Raw genomic sequence first — 18,563 nt, forward strand, 5'->3', positions numbered from 1 at the left:
GAACAAAGGAGAGTGGGAGAAGGGCTTACCAGGCAGGGTGACAGCTCAGTACAATGGGGAGGGGGCTAGAGCATCAAGTGGGAGGTACGAGGTGTGGGTCAAGATGCAGGCCAGGAAACCCATGGCCTTACAGCCTTGTGAGCTTAACGAGTGAGGGCTCTGGGGGTCACTTTAAGCTGGGGAGCAACACAATTGGGTTTGCATTTTAGATAGACCCTTCTGGTCACCAAATTCTGGCAGCCCCATGGACACTTGTCTTCCATGCTCTCTTCTCACTCCTTCACCTGGCCCTTTGGGCCCCCCTGCAAGGCCATTTCTTCCGTGATTCCAAAATCCTGGTACTCCACTACTCTCAAATGAGCTTTGCCCATTCCCATAGCTGAATCTTTCACTGTTTCCCTCTTTGATGGGACTCTGAAATATTGCCACCTTTGCTATAAAACATCACCTCTCTTTCCTCCTCCAGCACACTCTTTTCAGCCCAGGAAGATTCTATTCCTTCTCTGGGCCTGTGCCTGCCAGCACATGCCTCCTTGGGCTATGTATGTACTAAAATATCTTCCCTTTATCTTATCTGGTCTTCGCCCCATGGGGCAACCCGAAGGCTACTATTTATTCCTTCACACATTAATTTAAGCTGCTTTAATTGCTGCTATGTTATGTTTTATATAATATAATTAATGTTTTAATTCTGTGTACTTGCTTCCGGAGGCAGTTTTGTGAAGGGCCCAATTTTGGAATCAAGCAAATAAAGAATAAGTAATGGCTGAAGTTATTATAGTAACGCCCTTTCCCAGAGGAATTAAAACTCTGCTTGTTTTCTCAAAGCGGTTAAAAAGGGAAAAGATATTTTAAGATTCTCTTCATCCTGGGCATGTTTGGGTGGTGGCTTTAGTGAAGTCCCCTGGACCCTGATTATATGTGCTCCTGGCCTATTGGTGTCTGACCAGCATCTCTTATGTCCAAGGGGCCACTGAAGCTTGAGGTGTGTGCCGACTACTAGATTTGCACCCTCCGCCCCCAATTCCTTTCCATGGTGGAGGTTGTGCTTAGAATGAAAAGTTACTGAACTCATTCATGTATTCATCCATCCATTCATTCACCCATTCATTCAGCAAATGTATACTGATGTCCTGTTGCATGCCCAGGACTGGGATAGATCCAACCTTGCCCTCAAAGAGCTCACAATCCAATGGGGCCAGGCAGATGGAGTTGTAGCCCAGCCCAATAAATGCTCTAGGAACATGAGATGGGCGTGGGGTAGGGTATCTACCTGTGTCCCAGAGAGTTGGACAAAGGCTTCAGAGGAGGTAGAGTTTCAAATGGTTCCAGAAAGGAGAAGGGAAAGAAGGCAACCAGAACAGCAAGACACAGCAAAACCAAACAAAACAAAAGAGTAAGAAACAACCATTTGTCTTTGGGAAGTGGGGAGAAGGTGACTGTGGCTGAAGCCAGGGTGTGTGGGAGGACACAGCAGGAAATGAGCATGGGCAGAGAGGAGGAGGCTGAGTGGGGAACGGCTTGCTCTGCCAGGATAAGGAGTTTGGACCATCCCGAGGGTATAGTGTAGTGTAGAGTTTCTGAAACAGGGAAGTGACCTGGTCAGATCAGATCTGGGCTTTACAAAGAGTACTGTAACAGTGTGAACAATGAGACAGATAGGAGGAGAGTAAGTGCTCAGCAAGTACTTACTGATGGAATGACTGAGGCTGTTGGGAGAGCCCAGGTGAGAGATGGCGAGCCTGTGAATTACAGCAGCGGCAGAGGTGATGGAAAAGAGGGGGTGGATCCCAGAGGTGGAATCCCCAGCTCTGCGAAGGTGTCCTTTGCAGCAGCCTCTTCACCTCCCATCTTCTCTGATCTGAGCAGCTGGTCTTTTGGCCTGGCACAGAAGTTCAGAGCTGACAGGGTCATCACCCCAACGACCATCTAGTTCAAGCTCTTCAGGTTTCACTGGGGGGAAAATTGAAGCTTAAGAGAACTCAACCCATCAGAGGCAGAGCCTGGACCAGAACTCAGGTGTTCTGTGCTACAGAGCGGGGGTTGTTAACATCGGGTTCGAGGATCTCAGGGGCACCGGGGAACCATAGGCACAAGTGTGTGTGTGTGTGTTTCTGCAGAATGAGAAGACCCAGAATTTCATAAGATTCTCAGAGGGGTCCTACAAGCTCCCAAAATGCTGGTCTACTCTGAGTAAATGTCCCTTTCCAGGTGCTGTATAGGAACTGGGATGGAATAGAATCCAGATGGGGAGGCTGGGACCCTTCGCCCAAGCGAGGGAATTTCCTTTGGAAGAGAGCTAAACTCTGCGCTGGGAAACCGTTTTCCTTGAAACGCCTCTCCCGCCCTCCTCCTCCCCATGCCCCAGCTGTGGCCTTCCTGTTTTCTGGGGCAGGGGGACTTCCTCTAGCCTCTCCATCCGCGGTGGGGACGTTTTCGGTTCTGTCGGGATTCCCGGAGGCAGCCGGGGAGAACCATGAAGGTCCTCGGCACCCGTGGGGATCTCTCTCTCCGGGGTGAGAAGGACGGGCTTTTTCTTAGATGCCCCCCAGCGTGTCCCTTAACTCCAGGCGAAGTGAGACGTCTGGGAATGTCCTGGGGAAATCCCTGGCGGCGAGGGGAGAAGAGGGCCACCGGGGGCCCCGCCCCCCAGCTAGGCCGACCGCGATTGGTCCCAAAGCACCCCGCCCCTTTCCTGGGCGGGGCCACGGCCTGGGCCCTGGAGTTACTAGAGGCCGCGCCCCGGGCCCACCGCTCCTGCCGCCTGGGTCTCCCCTCGCCATGGTTCGCCTGCGTCTGCAGTGTCTCGTTTGGGGCTGCTTGTTCACCGCCGTGAGTTGAGTTTCTGCCCCGAACCGACCGGGGAATTTGGGATTTAAGAGCGGGGAACGGGAAGGGACGGGCAGCAGGGTACGAGGAAGGGATCTCCTTGGCTGATTTAGGGGGACTGGAGGGTGGAAGCTGGGCCAAGCATCCCGGTCCTGGCTGAATGGGGTGGGCTGCCTCTCTCCTCCTGGGCTGGGGTTGCAGGTGGCCCACAGAGGGCGCGTAAGGAGGGCACTGCAGGTACAAGTGTGCCAAAACGGCGCGGACGGGGTTGGGGTTTAGGGAACTTAAGTTTATTGATCAGAAGGCCGGAGTCTGGGTTTGCCTCCAAGGCTGGTCACACGGGCTGGTGGGGGGCGGGGGTGGTGTGTGTCCGAGCGCGGAAAGGGAGGCTAGCCCAGGGAACGGGCGGGTCTGGCCGCCTCCTGCCCCTTTCCTTCCCCTTTGTGGGCAGATGCCCATGTGGGCAGGTGCCAATCTCTGTGAGTCGTTTTCATCTCCGTGCCAGTCGAGGCTGCCTTCATCCAAGGCATCTCGTGGGAACAGGGGGCGGGGGCAGGGCCCTGGGTACTTCTTTGGGAACATCCCCCTTCCCGCCCAAATCCTGGGTGATCTTGCAAGAATACCCAGGCTATGTCCCTGCCTGATGAATTCAAGATGGCATGGGGGACCCCTGAGGACCAGAGAAAGGGTTAGGAGACCAGCAGGGGTTTCTCTAGGCACCCAAGAGAGCTCAGAGCCAACCAAGCATGTCTCCGGGATTTTCAGAGGCCCCACTTGACTCACATTTTACTTGAAGGTATTTTTGTAGTTCCTCATTCTGGAGGCTGGGAATCCCCCAAGTACCTGGCCCTCTCATCCTGCTCCTCTGCCCCCCGCCCCATTTGGGGGCTGTGGATTTTGGCATGAGGTCTGTGGAATGACCATGATGTGGGAGGGTTGACAGCAAGGGGAGAGTTAGTGGGGAAGCTGCCTGGGTCAGGAGCTTTCATTTTTGCTCTAAGCAAGGGCTCTTAGGGAAAAAGCAGGCGGGGAGCCGGGGGAGGGGGGGAGGGGATCCAGAGAGAGGAGGAGGAGGAGGCCCTGTAGGGAGGGGTGGAGAAAGAGCCAGGGGAGGTGGGATGAAGGGTGGTCTGGGCTTCTTAAGAGCTCTCATAACCCCCAGTTTTGGCTCCAGATAGAGGCTGGGTCAATCGCAGAGGGTTTTCACTGAGGGCTTCTTGTGTGTCAGGCTCTGAGCTAAATGCTTTACGTGCATTCTCGTTCTGATTCTCCCCAACTGCCCCATTACACAGATGAAGAAACTGAGGCCCAGAAAGGGGAAGTATCTTGCCCAAGGTCTCAAAGCTGGGTAATGGTGGAACCTGGATATGAATCCACATTGGCCCGATTCTTGTGCCTGCCTCTCAGATGGGGAAAGTCTCTAAGCACTTGTCCCAAGCTCCTTTGTGGCAGAAGGGTGGGACCTGAGGGGAATGGGGACTGGCAAGCTTTCATGTGTTTGACAATGGCATCAAGGACTGGGAGTGTGAGGGGAAGGTCCATGAGGGTTGCTAGGAGAACATTCACAAGGTGGTGCATTAGGATGTGCTAGTGGGGGCAGCAGCCTTTTCTACTTCCCTTCCCATTTGGGGTAAGATGCACTTCCGTAGGTGATTTGCTCAGGTACCCAGGCTGAATGAGAACCACCCATCGGGCCAGCTCCTGGAAAGCCAGCCAGTTAGCCAGGGTGCTAGGCACTCAAGCAGATATCACATATGTATGATAATTAAAAGCTGCCACTTACTGATCACCTAGGGCTGTCCCTGGGTGGTACAAATGGTTAAATGCTTGACTGCTAACTGAAAGGTTAATGGTTTGAACTCACTCACTCAGAGGTGCCTTGGAAGAAAGGCCTGGTAATCTACTTCTGAAAGGTCACAGCCTTGAAGACTATGGGGCACGGTTCTACTCTGCAACACATGGGGTCGCCATGAGTTGAAATTGACTTGTCAGCGACTGGTTTGGTTTGCTTTACTATGTTCTAAACACTGTGCCAGGCTATGTACATATGTTCTTTCTAATCTTTACAACCCAACCTGCAGAGTAGATATTATTCCTCCCATTTTAGAGATGAGAAAACTGAGGTTAAGAAAAGCAAAATAACTAGTAACTGTTGCAAAGTTGGGATTGGAGCCTAAAGCTGTCTGACTCTCAAATCTGTGCTCCTTTCACTGGCTGTTCCCAAAGTGTGGGATGATTTTAGGGAGCACATGGATATAAAGCTAAATAACCCAGACTCACTTTACAGTTTTTTAATCCTTTTCATTTCTTCAAGGAGGAAGTCTCTGGAGCTAGAATAGAGTTAATGCCTCTCAAGGCTTTGCTAATCCTCCTTTTTAGACACAAATTAAGAGCAGGCCTGGGATGGAGGGCCTTCAGCAAGCAAAGCAACCAGCTGGGGTTTATTAGCTTTGTTTTGTTTCTGTGGAATTTATTTTTAGGGTTTGCTTTTATTTATGAGATGTGATACTGGTTCTCCTCTCATAGCAATGATATAAGGTTTACTTTAAAATGAATGTATTTAAGCTCACAAGAAGTAATTAATAGCATGGGTGGTACCTGGATATAGTAAAAAGGGTGCAGGTGAGACCCAGGTTAATGGAAAGAGGGAGCATTGAGACCCGAGTTCTCATTTGGATCCTGTTGCTGTCTGACTCCGGCCAAGTGTCCCAGCCTCCCAGCTCCTCAGTCTCACCATCTGTAAAACAGAAGAGCTGAATTTTATCGTTGCAGCTCCACAAGCCTAGCATTTCATGAGGGAGGGGCCAAATGAGCAGGGATGAGAAGTTGGAGGGAGAAAACTTGATGGGATTTTGGGAGGGGCAGGAGAGCAGGAGCAGAAGAATAGGAGGAAGAGGCCAGGGACTAAATACAGCTCCAGCCAGGACTGGGACCAGCTGAAGCCAGTCAGCCTCAGGACTCCAGGGGAGGGGTTTCACTGTTATATCTTTTTAGGTCTTTGAGAAGAGGAAAAAGCCCAGGAGTCAAACCAAAAGGAGGATCCTTCTAGTTCCGAGAATCTTGTGAGGTTCCCTTGCAACCTCTTTCTAAAATATCAGAATGATTCCCTGGGTGCTTCTAGAATCAGATCACTTGGCAGTTTAGTTAAAAACAAACACACCAAGTACGTAGTACGTAGGCTCATTTCCTGCTTTGGACTATCACTTCGGTTCCAGCCTGTCCCATCCGCCTTTCATCTTCCTGCACGGAGGCTATAGCAGAGATTTCCAGATGTCTTCACCTTCCACCATTCTGTTTGTAGGTTCACCCAGAGCCTCCCACTCCATGCAAACAAGAACAGTACCAAGTAAACAGCCAGTGCTGTGATTTGTGCCCTCCAGGTGAGATCCCAACATCGCATCCCTTAGGGGGCTCCTCTTGCTTCGCCAGCAGACACGAACCCATATGCCAACTGTAAACTCTAGTTTGAAGCCAGCCCTGGGGATTTCCCATCCCTGCCCAGCTGTCAGAATGTTCTGGGTTCCCTCTATCAGGTAGATCTCTGCCTACCCAGGACTAGGGGTCCTATCTCCTCCATCTCCCCCTCCAGACTATGAAGAATGAGAGGGTCCAAGACTTTTTCTTTGCACCTCTTGCCCTAAAGCCTGGCCTGGTGACTTGTGAGAAGTATCTGACTTTCAACTGGCTAGAGCTGCCCCATTTCCTGATGTTTTCTAGGGAAGAAACTGGTGAACCACTGCACTGAGGACACCAACACAGAGTGCCAGCCTTGCCATGCAGGCGAATTCCTGGACACCTTGAACACAGAGAGATGGTGTCACCAGCACAAATACTGTGACCCCAGTGTGTGGGCTGCTGGGGGTGGTGTTGGGGAACAGGGCTGATATTTTAGCTCATTCCTGACAATGCAACCATTCTGTGTTTTCAATAGCCAGGGTCTGGGTTGTACTGGTGGTTAAAGGATTTGATTACCATCCCTAATTGGAAGAGGGTCTGAGAAGAAAAGAGCAGGTGGCAGGGTTCCAAGGATGGCTTAGCAAGGGGTTCTCATCCTTCCTGCCCACTTCTGCTCAGACCTAGGGCTCCGGGTCGAGAGGGAGGGCACCTTGGAGACAGACGCCACCTGCACCTGTAGAGAGGGACTGCACTGCACCAGCCACACCTGTGACAGCTGTGCCCCACACAGCTCCTGCCCCCCTGGCTTTGGGGTCAAGCACATCGGTAAGGGGCCTGTCTGGGCACTGGCTCTGGAGACAGGAAAGGATCCCAGGACCACAGGTGAGGGGCTGGGCAGTGGGTACTCAGCCCCAGAGGTGAAGGGAATGGAGACTCCAACCTAAGTTGGTATCTCAGGAAATGGAGCCTCTTCCCTTCTGTCTGCCTTGGGAGGGCAGTGGGAGAAGTCCTCCTGGGGGCTGCAGCAGCTTAGGCTGGGGCGCGGGGAAGAATGCTTAAAGCAGAAGCTCTTCCTGTCCCACCTGTCCACTTGCTCCCTTGAGAGCTGGGCAGATGGGCCACTGTGACCACTGTGCCCACCCCCCATCCACTCCCAGCTACAGGCGTTTCTGACACCGTCTGCCAACCCTGCCCAGTCGGCTTCTTCTCCAATGTGTCATCTGCTTTTGAAAAGTGTCACCCTTGGACAAGGTATGAGGACTCATCCCCCTGTTTCCTGTCCCAAGAGGGACATGGGTCCTCCTTCCATGCTATCTAGTCCTCTGTCGTTCAACCCCCTGCTTCCCCATGTCCACACACACTTGTAGAACACCCACAGAGGGACCTCATGGCTGACCAAGTGGGCAATCTCCAGCATTTGTCTTGCCTGCTCTCTTTTAATGTAATAGACACTGTTGGTCTCGCCTATCTTCGTGAAGCTCCCCCTTTATGGTGCATCATGATCCCTCTCTTAGTTTTCCTTCTATCCCTACTTCTGTTCCTTCTCAATCTTCTTCCTTCCTGCTTCTAAGCTGGTTTTTCTAGGGCTTTGTTCTGGCCTCTCCTCTCTAATCACGTTGCCCGCCTTTCCTGGGCCACCTCACCCATATCCATGGCTTCACCTACCATCTCCCTCTGATGACTCCCATCAAGATCTCCTGTCCAGTGTTGTCTCATGGGTTGCAACAATCACATCCAGCTACTGTGTGCCCACGTCTACCTGGATGACCACAGACATCTCAAGCTCGGTGTGCGCAAAATGGACTCACTGCTCCCTCCACTCACTACCATGCCTCCAGGCACTCACCCAACAGTGCCTGCCTTTCTCAACTCTGACCCCAAATCAGTCACCAGGTCCTGTCCATTGGCCTTCAGAGTGTGGGAATCTGTCTCCTTCTTGTCACCTCCACTGACACCACTTTAGTTTGAGCCTCATCAACATGAGGCCTCTGCCTCCTCCCTGACCTCCAGCCTCGAATCTCTCCCTTCAGCTGGTTCTCCACCCTATTGCCAAACTGAGCTTTCTAAAACATTTCCGATCACGACACTCTCCTATTTAAAATGCTCCATGGTTCTTGTTGCCTTCACGATGAAACTCAAACTCCTTAGCATGGCATTCGAGGCCCAGGCCGACTTTCTAGCTCCATTTCCTGACATCTTCCGCACGTCACGCTGCCTCATGCTGCTTGCAACCCTCTGAACACGTGGTTCATTTTCCTGCCTCACACGCTCCTGCTGGGAATCCTCTTAAACACCCCCCCCCCATTAACTTTTTACATTTAATTAAAAAAAAATGGGTAAAACATGCACATGCAACAGAAAGCACAAAAGGACCTACAGTGATAAATCTGTCTGTCACCCCTGTCCCTCTGTTACCAGTTCCTTGGGTGTTCTTCTAGAGATTCTGTGCACACACATACACACACTCTCTCTCCCTCCTTTTACTTTTTACATAAATAGTAACATACCATATACACTTTGTTATTTGTTTAGGGCCTTTCCCCAAAAAACCAAACCCATTGCCGTCTAGTCAATTCCAACTCATAGTGACCCTGTAGGACAGAGTGGAACAGCCCCATAGAGTTTCTAAGGAGTGTCTGGTGGATTCAAACTGCCGACCCCTTGGTTAGCAGCTGTAGCACTTAACCGCTACGCCACCAGGGTTTCCCCCCAAAACCCCGTTTCACCAGTAGCCTGCAAACTCCATAAGTATGAAGACTGGGCCTCTGTCTTAGTTATCCAGTGCTGCTATAACAGAAATACCACGAGTGGGTGGCTTTAACAAACAAATTTATTCTCTCACAGTTTAGGGGGCTAGAAGTCAAATTCAGAGTGCTGGTTCTAGGGGAAGGCTTTCTCTCTGTTGGCTGTGGGGGAAAGGCCTTATTCCTTGGTTCCTTGCTGATCTTCATGTGGTGTGGCACCTATCTTCCCCCATTTCTGCTTGCTTCCCTGTGTCTAATCTGCTCTTTTATATCTCAAGAGAGATTGTTTTAAAACGTACCCTACACTATCTAATTATCATAACAAAGAAAATCCGTACTTAAATGGGATTATAACCACAGGTATAAAACCAAAAAACCAAACTCATTGCCTTCGCGTCAATTCTGACTCATAGCGAACATATGGAATGGAGTAGAACTGCTCTGTAGGGTTTCCAAGGGGCTCCTGGTGGATTTGAACTGCCAACCTTTTGGTTAGCAGCTGAGTTCTTAACCACTGCGCCACCAGGGCTCCAACCACATGGAATAGAGATTAGGACTTACAACACATAGTTTTGGGGGACAAAATTCAATCCATAACAGTCCCCCCAACTCCCTAGAACAGTGCCTAATACATAGTAGATGCTCAGTAAATATTTACTGAGGAATGTTAACTGGTGTCATAGAATTAATTGGCCCGTGGTATCAGAATCAGAGAACTGGGTTATAATCTGACTGTGGCTTGGTAAATGTGTGACTTGGGCCAACTGCCCTTCGCTCTCTGAGCTCGGTGTCCTCATTTGGAAAATGGGAATGACCTTTGTCTCACAGGGCTTGAGAAAGAGACATGTTCAAGTGTTTTGTAAAACACTTAAGTTTTCTTCTCATGCAAGGCTAAGCCAGGTGCTTGCTTTGAGACTTTTCTTTCTCCCGTGTTAGATGGTTTTTCTGTTGCGATGTCCTTCTCTGTCCATTCCTCCCCACTCCTCCTGGGACCAGCCTGGACCAGGTCCTCATCATCTCATCTCTGGACTCCTGCAATGAGCTCCTGGCTGGCCACTCTTTCTGTCGTTTCTCCTTTGAGTTCTCCAGCCACTGGAAGCTTTAATAACATTTCTTACACTACTTCAGTGTACTGGTTAGATACTAAGACTCACCAGCTGACTCCAGTTGAAACCTCCATGCCTGCTCATCAATGACTTGGTTCATAAGACCCAATTCCCCATAGTTCCCTAAAACCATTCTGCGTATACCCACTTGATTTCTCTGACCACGTTGTCCCTCTTGGCTAGAATGCACTGCCACTCCAAGCCTCACATCATCAGGGCACAAGCAGATCTTACCTCCCCAGGGAAGTCTTTCCTGAATACCATTAAACCAGCAGTTCTCATCTGGGGGCAGTGTTGTTCTCCATAGACATTTGACAACATCTTGAAACATTTCAGTTACCACAACTGGGGGAGAAGCGCTTCTGGAGTCTACTGGGGAGAGGCCAGGGAGTTAAGCTTCCTATAACACACAGGACAGCTCTTCCACAGCAAAGAACGTTCCAGCCCAAAATGTCAGTACTGCCAAGGTTGAGAAACGCTGCCTTGAACTGCCGTGGAACATTTCTCCGTTTCAGCCATTGTGGGTCTGTCTTTTCTCTGAATGAGTCTTATTTCACTTTCGCCAACATCACAGAGCTTGGCACTCATTGTAGACTCTCCCATCACTACTTCAAGAGTTCCCATGCAGTAGTTTTTCTCTCCACTTATGAGTTGTGGGAGTCTGTGTCATCCTCATAGAAACCTGCATAGGATATTATATCAAATATGTGCTCAGTGAACCCAGACTTGTAGATTGTTTGACTGCCTCCTTCTGAGGTTGGAAATCTTATGGTTAGAGAAAGTCAATGTATCTTTCTGTGTGTGTGTGTGTGTGTGTGCACGCGCGCTCACGCGTACTCACACGTACTCACCTGTGTTTGTATACAGCTGCAAGACCAAAGACCAGGCAGAACTGAAGGCGGGGACTAACATGACTGATGTTCTCTGTGGTGAGTCCTGGAGAATGGGCCCTTGCAGCGGAGTAGGAAGGTGGGGAACTGAAAGCGGAGACTGAGGCACAGAGAAGCACCAGGTGGGGAAACGGAGAGAAAGTGAGGTGAGAGGAGGAGACAGTTTGGGGTTGTGGTGTCCCAGTTTGGTCACATATCTGTGGGAGCCTGGGCAGGTTACTTTCTCTGAGCCTTAGTTTCTTCATCTGTAAAATGGGATGCTAATAGCACCTCTCTCAGTAAGTCGTTGGAAGTGCCTGCATAAATGCTATCCTGCTTCCCTGCACTTTGAGGACCAGACAGTGTGACATTGTCCCCTCTCAGGGCCTCAGTTTTAATTGTAGAATGAGGAGGTTGGCCTACAGCACAGCTCACAAACTCAAATAACTACAGGGACTAGGCAGGTTACATTTATGAGTGAAAAAGGTCAGGTGTAAGAAAATTACATCCTTTTTTGCTTTTTCTTAAAATTCAATTTCCTCTTGGCACTTACCTTAGAGACGATATTCAAGGGAGTGCCAAAAAATACAGTAGTTAGGATAAATAATATTTTAATCAATATATTTTTTAAAAATTCACAGTTAATGCCAAAAAAAAAATCCCACTATGAACAAAATATCAAAAATTTAAATCACCACCATGCATTTGCTGCCTGCCTTGCCTCACCGTAATTCTGACCCTGGTTTCCATAAACCTTTCTGTAAAAAACAGGCAACATCCCTTTAAGTTTGTGGATTTGATTTTTTTTAACATGGCCTTGAAATATTATTTATCCCAATTGCTGAGCTTTTTGGCACCCCTTTTAGTTTTACGCCAAGGAAAGTGCCTCACCTGCCTCACCCTAGTCCCTTGCTTCATGGTTTTTCTTTCATTTTCCCATTTAGGATGGGAACTTAGGTACAAGAAATAATTGACATTCCCTTCTATTCTTCTACGACAAAAGCAATAGTGCAGACATAAATGATGCTGGACCTCAGCACTGGGCGGAGAGTAGGGAGTGGTGGGGAGTTTGGTGAACAGGTGGAGACAGCTACCGCTACTCGGTTCTATCTGTCGGTTGCCAGGCATGGGTTCCACTGGGGCCAGATCTCCCAAATTTGTAAGAGAAACAAGATATCCAGATTTTTTATGTGGAATCTCCCGATTGTGAAATGTTGGCAAATATATACACATATTGAAATTGTACTGGTCACATTAAAGACATCTGCTGTCACGTTTCACCAAGTGCCACCTGTTTGAAACCTCTGATGTAGATGAGCTCAGGCAATTAAGGATTTTAGTGGTCAGCAAGGGACAGCTGCTTTGGGCATGGGTGTGGGGAGCGACCGTGGGTGGGGGAGTCATTGCTGAAGTCTTGATTTCTCCAGGTCCCTGGCCTCGGACAAGAGCCCTGGTGGCAATCCCCATCACCTTGGGGATCCTGTTTGCTGTCTTCTTTGCATCTGCCTGTATCAGTGAGTCCTCAGGTGGGAGGTGATGGAGAGGGGAGGGAGGGAGAAAGTGCAAAACAGAATCAGCCACCTGCTTTCTGACCCCCATCCCATTTTTTCTCTCCTAGATAAGGTGGTCAAGAAGCCAGACAAGAAGGTAGGTCCCCCCTGTTGTTATCTATATGGTGATAAGGAGCCTTGGTGGTGCAGTGGTTAAGGGCTCAGCTGCTAGCCAAAAGGTTGGCAGTTCGAATCCACCAGGCTCTCCTTGGAAACTCTATGGGGCAGTTCTACTCTGCCCTATAGGGTCACTATGAGTCAGAATCAACTTGATGGCAATGGGTTTTGGGTTATATCACAGAAGACTCAGTTCAGGGTCTGCCTCTGTGGCCAGGGAGCAGCAGAACTTGCTCCTCTCACCCCAGCCCTGTACCCCAGCCTCCATTCTTCCTGCCTACTCCCTCCATGACAGCCCTTGTCATGCTCAGAGCTTCCCTCCCCACAGAGCTGCCCCTAGCCCCACTGGCAAAGTCTGACATTTGTTGTTCTCCACTCCTTTCCTGGCATTAAACATGTGGGGAGCCCAGTCTTTGGGCCCTGGTGTTGGGTCAATGGGTGGGGCTAGGCGGGCAGCCCCTGTGGCACCCACTCTGGAAGCTTCTTGTCACTGTCAGTGTGGCCAGCAGGGGGCAGAAAGCACCAAAAGAATCAGCGCTGGCCCTCCCTTTCAGAAAAAGGAAGGGGTTTGGGGAGGGACTTGTTTCAGAGGGAAGGGCTCCTCAGAGGCGAAGGCTGCCCCTGCTGCTCGGGTGACCTCACTCCTTGGCTCCTCCAGGCTCACCCAGGTGAGGGCGGAAGGAAAGATCCTGAGGAGATCATTTTTCTGGATGACATTCCCGGCCATAACCCTCTGGCTCCAGTGCAGGAGACCCTACACGGGTGCCAGCCGGTCACCCAGGAGGATGGCAAAGAGAGTCGCATCTCGGTGCAGGAGAGACAGTGAGACTGTGAGTGCTCAGGAGAGAGGCAGCCTGGGCAATGGGCATCTGGTCGGAGAGCCTGGAGCAGCAGCTGCTGTGTGAGGGCAGGGGCTGGCATGGCGCAGCCCTCTCTGTCTGCCTCCTGATGTTTAAGTCAGGAGAAGCAGTTCACCTTGGAAGACTTCTCACTCCAGCTCTGGAGCCCAGCCTATGTCCCAACTTGCTTTTAAAGATGGAGACAAAACTCTTTGGGGGGCAATATAGTAATAGCCATCAAGCCCCCCAGCCTACCAGGGATGTATCATGGTGGTTTCCATGTGGCCGGGGAGACATGCAAATAACCATTGCACTGTTGTTTGTGATGTGATAGTGAAAAACTGGAAGCTACTTATCTGCCCATCAACAGGGGACTGTCTAAATAAAATTGTAATATATTTATACAACAGAATCGCGAAGACACTGTTGAATGAAAACAAGGGCAAGTTGCAGAATGATGGGTATGGAAACTTTTTTTTTTTTTAAAGCACATACTCAAAAAATACAATGTATAGTCTGTGGCTATGTGTATAAACACGATGTAACATTGTATGTGTATGCACAGGAAGGAGTCAGGAAGGCTACACAAAAATCGTAATTCCAAGTGTGGTAGCGTCTGGGGTGGGCAGGAAGGGTTGGTTAAAGCCAACTTGGGTTTCCCATAGTGCTTTATTACTGTTTTTTTCAAAAGGAGAGTGAATTCACATATTGCTTGTGTAATTAAAAAATCAACAGACATGTAAAAAGAAAGACGGAGGTGGCATGCTGGATGATCTGAGCTGTTTCAGGCCCACAGAATTAGGACACTTTCTGAGGATACGTAAGAATGTCCCCAGGCTGCTGCCCCCCCAGGGTGGTTACCATGTGTCCTCACATTTGGCTTCGTTTTTTGCAAAGCATTGTGATTTGATGCATGTTCACAAAACAGCTCTTGGGGGCAGGCAGGGCCTGCATCCCTCCCTCTTTTACGGAGGTGGATACAGAGGCCCAGAGAGGTTAAGTGACTTGCCTGTAGCCACACAGCCGTTCCTCACAGTGCCCATTCAGAACTTTCCATTTTTGGCGCTGTGATGCTTCTTCTAGTCCCACCTGCTCGCTGAACCCTATATCCGTAGCTCCGTCCTTGGTCCTGGGCCTCCCACACCCTCTGACCTCCCAACTGTGACAGGAGCTGCGGCTTCTTGGTCAGATGGTGCTTCTTCCCCCCAGCAGTATCTCAGGATAAAAATAACCCATCCTGTTCTCTTTTCCTGCTGTGCCAACTGAGGGGGAGCCTAGCCAGGAGGAGCAGCAGATGGAGTGGGAGCAGAGGGGAGGGGAGGGGAGGGAGGTTGTAGGACAAGGAGGAGAAAGAAGAGCACAAAGACTCCTGGTGAGGACAATGCCAGTCTGGGTGAAACCCCAGGATCTCAGCCTTTCCCCAGCAAGAAGCTGCTTTGGGTTTCCCCAAGTGTCCTGCTGGCCGGAGTGTTGGGGCTGAGAAGGCTTCTCCCTGATGGAGGCGGGGAGGGCAACTGGGAGCCAAGAGAGGGGCACCTGGCTTGGCAGCCTTCCCAGAAGAGCTTCAAGGACCATTTGGATGCCCAGGCGGAGATCTTTGGTTTAGCAAGTGGAACAAAGTGGTGGCGGTGGTAGTGTGGGGGGGGGGGCGGGAGGGGGAGCTTTGCAAGCTAGCCCTCATCCCCTGCCTGGAACCCAAATGCTAGCGTTACTCACTGCTGCGCATGGCAGTACGATGGAGAGACAGAAGACCCACCTCTGCAACCTATTATCTCTGTGACCTTGGGATGAGTCACTTTCACCTCTTGGCTTCCCAGTTTCCCTATCTGCCAGATGGAGATAATACCTGTAACAGACCCTATTGACCCCTCTTCCTTATCTCCTGGATATCCTTGGTGGCTCAAATGGTTAAATGCTCAGCTATTAACCAGAAGGTTGGCTGTTTGAATCTACCCAGAGGAGCCTCGGCAAGTCCTGGCCATCTACTTCAGAAAGGTCACAGCCACTGAAAAACCTATGGAGCACAGTTCTACTCTGACACCTGTGAGGTCACCATGAGTCAGAATGGACTCCATGGGCAACTGATTTGGTTTTTGTCTTTATCTCCTAGGTCAGGATTCTCACACTTGAGTGTGTATCAGGATCACCTGGAGGGCTTGTTAGACCACAGATGGCTGGGCCCTACCTCCAGCCTCTCTGACTCTGTAGTTCTGTGATGGAGCTCAAGAGTTGGTATTTCTAACAAGTTCCCAGGTGATGCTGCTGCTGCTGCTGGTCCGAGACCATACTTTGCAAGCCACTGCCCTCAGCATTCATACTTACATATAAGCCCCTAGCTTCCTGTTATCACTTGCCTGAGGGCTTTCCCCAGACTTGAAAACATACTTGGCAGAAGTGTGGGGCAGGTAGGATGTATCTGGGGCAGTGAATGCCCTGAGTTCTCTCAATCAAATAGGAATGAGAGTTGGCATATAAATACCCCAGCTTCATTGTCCTTGGGGGGGGACAAACGCAAGGTGGGTTCTATACTGTCTCCTGGGGTCCTGAGAGGAATGGATGGAGCCCCAGTTGCCCACAGTGCTAATTTGCCTGTGAGGCACCCTGCATTGCTTTCCATTCCTCCCTTCCCTTTTTCATGTCCCCACTCCGGCACTGGTGCTTCCTGGGATCAGCTCCCAAATTAAGTACCTGCATTCATTCCTGGGCTCAGAGTCTGCTTCTGGGGGGAGCTCCCCTGAGAATCAACAGGGCTCGTGAATGGAAAGCTGCAGTCTCCCATATCTTAGAATCCCTGACAGAAGGCAGGGGTTGTGATTTATGACAGCTATAACAAGTTCTGGGTTCTACCTGGAGGTTGGCCAGGAACTTTCTGGGTGACCTTGGGCAAGGTGCTTTCTGGTTCTGGGCTTGGGTTTCTCCAGATGTGTGATAAAGGGCTGGGCCCTATGTGTTCTAAGGGTCTTGATAGTTTTAAAAATGTGCAGAGGACCAACCTGCTGCAGGGTCCACGCTGGCCGGTGTGATGGAGGGGGTGGGTGTGAGGCACGCATCGGCCAGGAGGTGGCGCCAAGGTAACGTCCGAAGACCCTGGCAGCTGGTTGGACCCCTGAGGAAATCTGCCGGCTCTCCTTTGGAGAGACTTTCTCCCTGGCCCCATAAACCTGAGTCTCCTGAAGCCTTTACTCTGCAACTTCATTTCTTCCCAGGTCTCATTCCTTCCTCTCCCTTCATTTAGCAAATATAGACTGCATTCTTACTGTGTGCCTTACCCTGACCTAGGGTCTTGAGTGACAGTGATGATACTAAGGGCTCACAGTGACTGAGTGCTCACCATATCCTAGGCACAGTGAGTAGAGCTTTACATGCATTGTCTTAGTCCATACAACCCTATACAAGACATATTCTCTTATAATACTCATTTTGCAGGTGAAGCTCAGGGACTAAATGACTTGCTAAGGTCTCAAGAGTTAGAGCAGGGATTTTGGCCTAACTGTGAGTTGGAATTGACTTGATGGCAATACGTTTGATTTTTGGTTTTAGGCTGACTCAGGGACAGTGCCCTGGTGGTTCAGTGGTTAAGCACTCGGCTGCTAACAGAAAGGTCAGCAATTCAAACCCACCAGCTGCTCCATGAGAGAAAGATGTGACAGTCTGCATCTGTAAAGGTTTGTAGCCTTGGAAGCCCTATAGGGCATTTCTACTCTGTCCTGTAGGGTCACTGTGAATCAGAATCAACTCGATGGCAATGGGTTTAGGCTGACTCAGGGCCCTGGTGGCACAAAGGTTAAGCTCTTGGCTACTAACCAAAAGGTCAGCAGTTCAAACTCACCAGTCACTCCATGGGAGAAAGATGTAGCAGTCTGCTTTCATAAAGATTTACAGCCTTGGAAATTCTATGGGGCAGTTCTACTCTGTCCTGCAGGGTTACTATGAGTCAGAGTTGACTCAGTGGCACATAACAACAACAGGTTACCTCAAAAGCCTGTGGTTTTTACCCGCTTAGTGAGTAGGGAAATGTCAAGGGGACATTAAGAGACAGTATGACTGCCCAGAGTAGAAGGAAAGCCCAGAGCAGGAGCACCTGACCCTGAGGGCTGGGGCCGCAAACTTGCTCCCACAGGAGCTGGAGAGAGGCAGGACAGGACAGGAGAAGTCAGAGTGGCAGAGACTGTGGCAAACTGTAGAGGCTGTGCCCATCTTGGAGTCCCTGGTGGTACAGATGGTTAAACTGTTTGGCTGCTAACCAAAAGATTGGAAATTCATCCACCTAGAGGCTCCTCGGAAGAAAGGCCTGGTAACCAACTTTGGAGAAATCAGCCATCAAAAACCCTAGGAGCCCAGCTCTACTCTGACACACATGGGGTTGCTGTGAGTCAGAGCTGATGGCAGCTGGTACTGGTTTATGCCCATCTTTAGAGGGCAGCCCCTCCCAATGGCCCCCCAGCAGGAATGAGGGTTACCTATTGCTGGGAGTTCAGATTTTTCTGTAAAACCTCCCAAATGTTTAAATGCTATCAAGTCCAAAACTTAAATACTTCTGTGAGAGCCCAAGAAAGCTTCCCATAGAGGGTTGCAATTAAAAAAGACTGGGAGCTTCATCATGTCAACTCTCTTGTTTTACAGACGAGGAAACTGAGGCCCCAAGAAGGGCCAGAGCCAGGTCAGGCAACATGGCAGAGGCAGGTTTCATATGAAAACCCAAAACTCCTGACTTGGGGTGTCTGTCCCCTGTGGCTGTCAGCCCAGCCTTGGTTTCCTCCTCAGTGCCCAGCTAAGAGGCATGGAGCCAGCCCCTGGGGGCTTGGGCTTCACAGGGCTGGACAACCCTGGGAGCCGGGGTCCATGGCATTAAAACTCTAAGACTAAGGGCCTTGGGACTGGGGCGGGGGTGGGGTGGGGTGGGGGCGAGACATGCTCCTCATTCTCAGTTTTTTTTCTCCCCACGTCTGCAACACACACATACCCTCCCCTCAGCTCTCGGTCCTGCAGTTGGTTCCTTGGGCAGCAGAAGTTATTAAAGACTCTGCCCCTACGGATTTCTCTTCCCCAGAGTGATTCTGGCACAGAAAATTACAAACCCACCTGCAGGGGTGAGGAGATGCAATTTTAATTT

The 18,563-nt window shown here is 50.3% G+C and overlaps 1 protein-coding gene across 2 annotated transcripts; it reads left to right on the forward strand.

Moving 5' to 3' along the window:
• The first annotated feature begins 2,701 nt into the window (after positions 1–2,701).
• Positions 2,702–13,862, forward strand: CD40 (CD40 molecule). Of its 2 annotated transcripts, none has more exons than XM_064276151.1 (9): positions 2,702–2,832; positions 6,131–6,209; positions 6,547–6,672; positions 6,904–7,050; positions 7,383–7,476; positions 10,943–11,004; positions 12,372–12,470; positions 12,563–12,591; positions 13,270–13,862. In XM_064276151.1, exons 1-9 carry the CDS (start codon positions 2,782–2,784, stop codon positions 13,435–13,437), a joined length of 855 nt encoding a protein of 284 aa, XP_064132221.1. In that variant the 5' UTR covers positions 2,702–2,781; the 3' UTR covers positions 13,438–13,862. The 2 variants fall into 2 exon arrangements, with proteins under 2 accessions (XP_064132221.1, XP_064132222.1); XM_064276152.1 differs by having other exon boundaries at positions 12,372–12,458.
• The last annotated feature ends 4,701 nt before the right edge of the window (positions 13,863–18,563 follow it).

The sequence above is a fragment of the Loxodonta africana genome, chromosome 24, assembly GCF_030014295.1.
Source record: "Loxodonta africana isolate mLoxAfr1 chromosome 24, mLoxAfr1.hap2, whole genome shotgun sequence".
Lineage (NCBI taxonomy): Eukaryota > Metazoa > Chordata > Mammalia > Proboscidea > Elephantidae > Loxodonta > Loxodonta africana.